The 7,241-nt window shown below is 40.0% G+C and overlaps 1 protein-coding gene across 1 annotated transcript in view; it reads right to left on the reverse strand.

Annotated features, from left to right (window-relative positions):
- Window positions 1–7,241, reverse strand: part of BMX (BMX non-receptor tyrosine kinase) — a 47,659-nt gene that overhangs the window by 6,497 nt on the left and 33,921 nt on the right. Inside the window, exons 13-16 of the mRNA XM_012638698.1 lie at window positions 6,727–6,801; window positions 5,850–6,021; window positions 2,711–2,927; window positions 1,751–1,815 (exon numbers count right to left, since the gene is read on the reverse strand). Of these exons, the coding sequence (XP_012494152.1) occupies window positions 1,751–1,815; window positions 2,711–2,927; window positions 5,850–6,021; window positions 6,727–6,801 (529 nt within the window). The remainder of the gene's footprint in view (window positions 1–1,750; window positions 1,816–2,710; window positions 2,928–5,849; window positions 6,022–6,726; window positions 6,802–7,241) is intronic.

A 7,241-nucleotide genomic window follows, 5' to 3' on the forward strand; every position in this document is an offset into this window, starting at 1 on the left:
AATAGGGGGAAACACCATATATTTGCCCACAAAACTACAACAAAAACATAATGACTCAACTAGAGAAAATAGGAAAATTAAAATATGGCAAATGAAAATTTGGGTCGAATTTATAGGAAAGATTTATACATCAAATTGTTTTAGAGATCTCTACTGTAATTTAAAACAGCTGGTTTGGAAGATTATTCTTCTAAATATTAACAATAGTATTAACAAACTACACTTTCATAGGTTACATATAGCCCCTTCCATATTTTCCTCCCCAGATCCCCTTAGCTCCCTAGACACTACCAGACACTCAGACACAACCCTTGTACCCCTGGCTTGTGTCTGCTCGTGGCTTAAAACTTCCTTCAAATTATCAGGACAAAATTAAGTCCCAGGGACCTACATGATGTAGCCACAGAGCTTCATGACCAACAGGACCTGGTGTGTGGCCTCTGGGATCCCTTACTCAGAGCAAGACCTCTTGTCTCCCTTTTCCAAAGCTACAGAGAACTTGACAGCATATTCGCTGGATGCTGGCATAACACTCAATATTCCTGCTTTGAGAGCAAAGGTGGGGATCCCTTCCCCTGCCCTGGAAGAATCTTTCTGCTTTAAGGAGCTGTGAGCAGATTTTTTTCTTGCCCTCAAGAGAGCTAAACATTTGGAGTGTCTTCATAGGAGACTCTGCACATGGCGGTTGGAGTGAGGGCAGGTAGGACACTAAAAGGTCACCCTGTCAATATTGAGGGATCCCAGAGGAACTACTGTAGCCCCCATGGTCTGTGCCACTGGGGTCAAAAAGTACCCCCTAATACTGAATTTGGGGGAAGACATAAGGAAACAGATCCTCCTATGGCATCTTAGGTCCATGTTTGCCAAATGTACAGCTGGTCTTGGGCAACTGTTGATATCTCTTTTAAACTGCATTATCCTTCCCCGGAATGACATGAGTTTATATTGCCAGCACGGGTTTACAGCTGGATTTTGTCTCAATGTCCAGGATATCTACTTGCCCTCTAGACTAAACTGTGGGCATTTTGAGAGTGGGGACTATCCCATTCATATCAATATCCTCTGAAGGGCTGATGCATTCAGTATATATATATATGTCTTTATTTCCTAAGTAAAACCATGAAAATTTGTTCTGAGCCTTAAATAGTATGAGGATTCAGAATTAAGAACACGAAAGACTCTTTTAAACTATTATAATCAAAATAATTTTTCCAAATGATGAAGTGGTGGTAGAATGCCCACCAAGTGAATCTCAGGGTCTACTTTTATGCCTTACTTGATCATACAGAAAATCTAAAGATGTGACAACAATAACTTTCCTAGTGTTAATGCTCTGATCATTTAAGCACAGATTTCAAAAAACCAAAAAACAAAAGAGCTAGAGGAGCCTTGTTGAGTTAAAATATATGTTGTAAATATTTATCCAAATAATGCGGCTGTGACCTGTTGTATTTAAATATTTAGGATCTTTCATGGAATTTATTCATAAGTTTAGAAAATATTTATCGGAGTGTTGAAAGAACTAAAAAATGACTTCAGACAACTTTTGAAGAACAATCCCATCTTATAGATGAAGAAATGAGGCAAAACGTGTTTCACAAGTAGTCAGAGGCAGTATGGGGGGGACCCAGGTTTCTAAGCCCCCAATTCAGAACACCTTCTACATCCCCACAAGGCCTTCAACTATGATGGCATTCAAATGTGAGTGGAAATCCACCTTTCATGGCTCGCCCCTTTGGAATCAGCTTACCTCGTCATTCCAAAGTCAGATACTTTCACAGAGAGGTCACTATCCACCAAGCAGTTCCGAGCAGCCTTTGGAGGAAAAACAAAATCACCAAGTAGGTAAAAGTGACCAAGAATCTCCTGACGTCAGTCAGAGTTAGTCATTTCTTCCTCTTTGGGAGAATTCTCATCAAAATCTAAGACTGCTTATCACAATCCCAAATGCTCTGAAGTTGTCTTTTTTTCTCCTTTGCAATTTTTAGTTTTTCAAAATAAAAATGTGCTCCCATAAGTATTTTCACCCAAGCACCCATCTTTGTCAAACAACTTGAAAGGTATTATACTTTAAACACAGAATCTTAGCTTATCAAGGAGAGAGGAGAAATTTCTAGGAGCTCCCTTTCCACCACCAGATACCACACATTAACAGATGCTTCGAAGGCACAAACGACTCATGGAACACACCGGCCTAGTGTGCATGGCCTGTCTGCTGCTCAGCACACAAAAATCTCTAAAGATAAATCCCAGTGAATGCCAAACACAAAATTCCCTACTCCCACCCTGACCCAAAGACACACACAAATTCCATTTCCTTCTCTATTTTTTTCTTTTTTTGTATTTTCAGTTATTGTATCAAATGACTGCGTTAGTGCTAAGCCCTTCCTGGAGTAAAGGTCAACTTGGGTTTAATGGTTACAAGAAATACTAAATTGCTAAAATCTTTCTTTTCCATTTGTTTTCCTTCATACCACAATGCAGCTATGTAGATCTTTACAACTTATTTTACTCTTACTGTTCTTTCTGTATTTTCAATATTTTATTTTAAAAGTGTGATTTTTATTATAGAAGTGTTATATGCTTAAGCAAGTCACAAGTGAGCAAAGTAAAAGTGAAGGTGTCCCCCTTCCAGTGGCCCCCATCCCTGGAGGTGGGAACTGTGGACTACTTCCTTTCCTTTTTTTGAGTTTCCAATAGTTTTGCTTACCAAGTCCCGGTGTATGAATTGGTGGCTCTCCAAGAAGGCCATACCTTCACAGACATCATAGCACATTTCTAAGAGCTGGGAAGGTTCAAGTCCTTTTCCATGATTCCTCAGGTAATTCAGCAAGCAGCCATTGGTTATATACTCAGTCACTATGTATATGGGGTATTTCTTTGAACACACTCCATAGAATTTAACCAGCTTGGGATGGCTGAGTTTCCTAGAAATAATAGATTTTCAAAGTTCAGTACTCCACACTCCATTTTCCAGATGTCCTAAAAAAAAATCACTCTCAGATTTTGGTTTGTTTTAATTTCCCCCCTTCTACTTGAATAGATAAAGAGAGGAAAAAGTTTAGGATTGTATATTAGGAGCACAATAGCCTTTGGAGGCAAAACATGCTGCCTCATATTAGACATTGGCAACCCCAGCAGCAATTTAGCAGTTTGTGGATGCATGCTGTGTTCAACTCTCCTACAGAGAATCAGGGTAGCCATGGTCTGTTGCCTTGGAAATCCTGTTTAGTCTTGTGGCATCTTGGGAACTTCCATGACTGATTTAGAGGAAGCCACATTCTAAGAACAATCACTTCGATTTTAAAGCATCTAACTTTCATGTCTAAATGTTTCATTCTAAAAAAATGTATCAGAACGTGAAGAGTGTAGGTAAAATGAAAATAGTTGCCATGTTAGGGAAGTGAGATTAGGTGTGATTTTTTTTTCTTTTAAAAAACATCATTTTACATTATTGTTTACATTATCTTTGCAATAATAATTTTAGAAAATAGTAACCATATGACATAGCACTTCTGGTAGGTCATAATGAGATGGATGCTCAGTTGTTACAGGTCTATCAACCTGTCCTTATATGATTTAACTATTTTTATCAATTTACAGGATGATTCTTTAATGTTCAGATATGTAAAGTCAATCTAAATGTAACATATGTCAACTTTTAAATTTTTTAATAAATGAGGAGTCCTTGAATCTTTAGCTATTTCCTTCCTTCTTAGTTTAACCATAGGGACATGGTTTATCATGGTACACAAGGTGATGAGCTCAGATATGCATCTTTCAGGAATTTTAGAGATCTGCATGGTGCTCAGCACCTAATAAAAGCTGTTCCTTGAGCAAATTCAGTTGCTGCCCAGGGGGCTTATAGCGGGAATAGCATGTCAACTGATTCTCCCCACATGATAGGCCTCGGTTTGACCACTACATTTGGGATTTAACATTTCCCCACTGTGGCGCAGTTTATCTTCCTTCATGAGTAAATGGTTTGTTAATGACCTTGTATGATTACCAGCTCAGTAATGGCAAAAAATATGCTTTAAAGTTATACCAGGACACAGGGGTTACACTATGAGCCTAAGAAAGTGGCCAATTTTTCTGTCCTATAAGAGAAGGAAACCAAGGACCTCCTCCCTAGTCTTATAAAAATCCAATCACCAAAGGCAGAACCAGCTATGCAATTTGCAGGTATCAGTGAAAAATGAAAATAGAAGAATCCTTGTTTAAAAATTATGAAGTATCCCAAGATGGCAAGAGCAGAGCATTAAACCAGGTACAGAGGACTTCTAGGTACTGGGGGCCCTTGCAACTGTATAGGTCACATACACCCATGAAGCCAGCCCTGGCCAAAGTCTTATATTCACATAGCACCTCTGCTTCCAAGCAATTCTGCAATTATGGTAAAAGTGATTGTTCCAGCTTTCCTCCTTCCTTTGGTTTTCATAAAAGAATGGCTAAGAAAATGGACACTGGAATGTCTGCCTGGGTTTACATCTCTGCTTTGCCACTTTTACTAGCTTGGTGACTTGGGGCAAGTTAGTTAACATTTCTGTGCTTTAGTTTCCTATAAAACAAAGATAACAATGGTACATTCTTCATAGGCTTCTTATAAGGATTGAGTAAGTTAATATTTATAAAGTGCTTAGAAAAATGCCTGTCAACACTGTACAGTATAAGTGTTTAAGTAAAAAATTTTAAAAGTGCCCTCAATCTGTAGCAGACTAGGATTTGTGATTTCAACGATCTGTGACCAAAGCCCAGCTATAACGTTGTTTTTCCTACCATGCTGGTTCCCTAAAAGCAGAGTGATCAATTTTCCTGGTTTGCCTGGGATTCAAGGGTTTCCCAGGACATAGGACTTTCAGTGCTAAACCCAGGAAAGTCCCAGGCAAACCTGGATCAGGATGGTCGTCACCCTACCTAGTCTGATTCACCATGTTGACAAGAAAAGGGAGAATTATATGGGGGGGGGAAGATGAAGGAGAGAGAGAGAGAGAGAGAAGAAAAAGAGAAAGTGAGCACATACGTATTGCCAAGAATTGAGGACTGCTCGGAGCTGAGAACCGTTGGGAAGGATATCTTCATTTATTAGGTGAGGAAAGAAGTAGGGTGAGAAAGGGATTTTTACCAGACTGGAAGGTACTAAGAAAAAAAGGACATTGTTGGTAGAGTATTAGTTTTTGGTACTGCCTGAGCCCCACTCTGTCCCTCATCCCATATGCACTGCCCCACAGGGCAAGGAGGGCAGAGGTCCAAGGAGACATGGCTACTTGGAGCCTATATGTGCCTTTCTCAGCCACCCTTGGAGTACCAAGACTCTAGAATCCCCTGTTCATGTAGTCCTGAGGCCTCTTCCGGGAACTGTGCAGAGTCTTTGTTGAGGGGTCTGTTCCCTCAAGGGTGAACCACACTACCTCTAGCCAAGATCATTAGCCAACAGATAATTGTTTGTGAGAGACGGGGAGGGAGCTTGCAAGTCCTGAGTGCTGTGCCTGCACATGAGTACTGAGGACCCTTGTAACAGGGGATGGAGCTGGGGGTGGGAGGAGAAAGGGGAGCGGTGGGGTTTCGGGGATCACAGGCCAGAGGCTGGTTTCTTTGTAGGGTCTTGAGAATTCTAAATTTGAATATGGCCTTTCAGGTTGTCATGAAGGTATACTTGTCAAAGTGGGAGCATAGGATCTATTTTATTTAACAGTTTGTTAGCTTAATTTATAACTTCTAAATATTTATATCTGTGATACAGTATGTGGACTCTTGCTCCAAGCCTTACAAATGTTAGGAACAGATCTATTTGTGTTAATGTCCTCCCATGGTGAGGGCTAAACTGCTGTTCCTCAGGGGAAACTTACATCATGGTCTGGGCCTCCTGAAAGAATTCATCTTCTGACATGGAGCCCTCCTTGATCATCTTAACGGCAACATCGTACTGCCCTTTCCACTTGCCCAGCTGGACCACTCCAAACTGGCCACTTCCCAGCTCCTTCAACAGGGTAATCTCTTCTCTTTTTAGTTCCCAGATTCCTAATGAGGCAAGACAGACACTCTTTAGGATGAACATAGAAGGCTTTGCAGCTAACAGCTTCCCAAGTGATTTCCTCTCCAATGAGAGTTTCACATGTACAATACGAACAACAATAGTTTTTATTTTAGGTTGATAACTTTAAAAAATCCTTAGTGACATGGTCTTATGACCACATGGTACCACCACCCAAGACAATACTGTTCTTGGAGTAGCTACACCTATTGACAAGAAGGATCAGTGCAAAAAATACTTTGCCAACCAGAGGCATCTTAGGCTCAGGGGCAAAATGTGCTCAATGCCCTTAAGTTGGTAAAATATTATTAGATTTTCTTATAAACAAATTAAACTGTGATCTGGGTGTTTGTTAGTATCCTAATACAGAAGGTGGAAGACTGGCTCCACTGATCCGCTGAGCAGGCAGAGAATCCAGGAAAAAGAAAGGACAGGCGACGAATGAAGTTCTGGAGGGCAATGATAGGGTCTAATAAGAAGAAAAATTTGACAATCTTTTTTTGTGATGCTGAGAGCTTTAAGATTTAGATTGGGAGGATAGATTTTTTTTTTTTAAAGAAAATCCTCCCTGGCACAAGGTGAACAGGGACCTCCTTCCTGTCTTCCCTCCCTTTTATTAGTAAGTTGATCCCATATTTTAAAACCAAAAAAGGCGGGAAATGGGGTTTAAGAGCCCAAGGGTGTGTCCATACCATTTCCCAGGGACACAGAGACGGGGACCTTGTTGGCCTTGGTTGACACGGGGTGGCGGAGCCGTGTGATCATGCCTGCAAAGGAACCAGCATCATATGATCATGTCATTATATCATATCCCATCACATTATATAACATTGGTTCACAGTTAGCATCTCTCCAGAGTGGCTGAAAAAGCAGAGTTCAGGACGTTGCGATGCAGACAGAGAATCCATTCTGACTATATTCATCTTGTAGTTGTATTAATTGACTTGGCTAATTAGCTCAATGCAAAGCAAAAGTTAAACAAGTAAACCACTTTTTGTGATTTCTTAAAAATCCCGTAGAAGTTCGTTGCTTGATGGAATCTTTTACTTTAAAATTTTTCCCATTTTTATTTCGATATCTCTTTACAGTCCTATACTTAAATACGTATACTCACAGCACATACATTTGGCAAAAAATTCAAATAATACAGAAAACTGAATCTGTTATTACATTTTATTAAATGGTCAAGTCATTTTAATTGTTTACA

Source organism: Propithecus coquereli, unplaced genomic scaffold, assembly GCF_000956105.1.
Source record: "Propithecus coquereli isolate 6110/MARCELLA unplaced genomic scaffold, Pcoq_1.0 Scaffold132, whole genome shotgun sequence".
Lineage (NCBI taxonomy): Eukaryota > Metazoa > Chordata > Mammalia > Primates > Indriidae > Propithecus > Propithecus coquereli.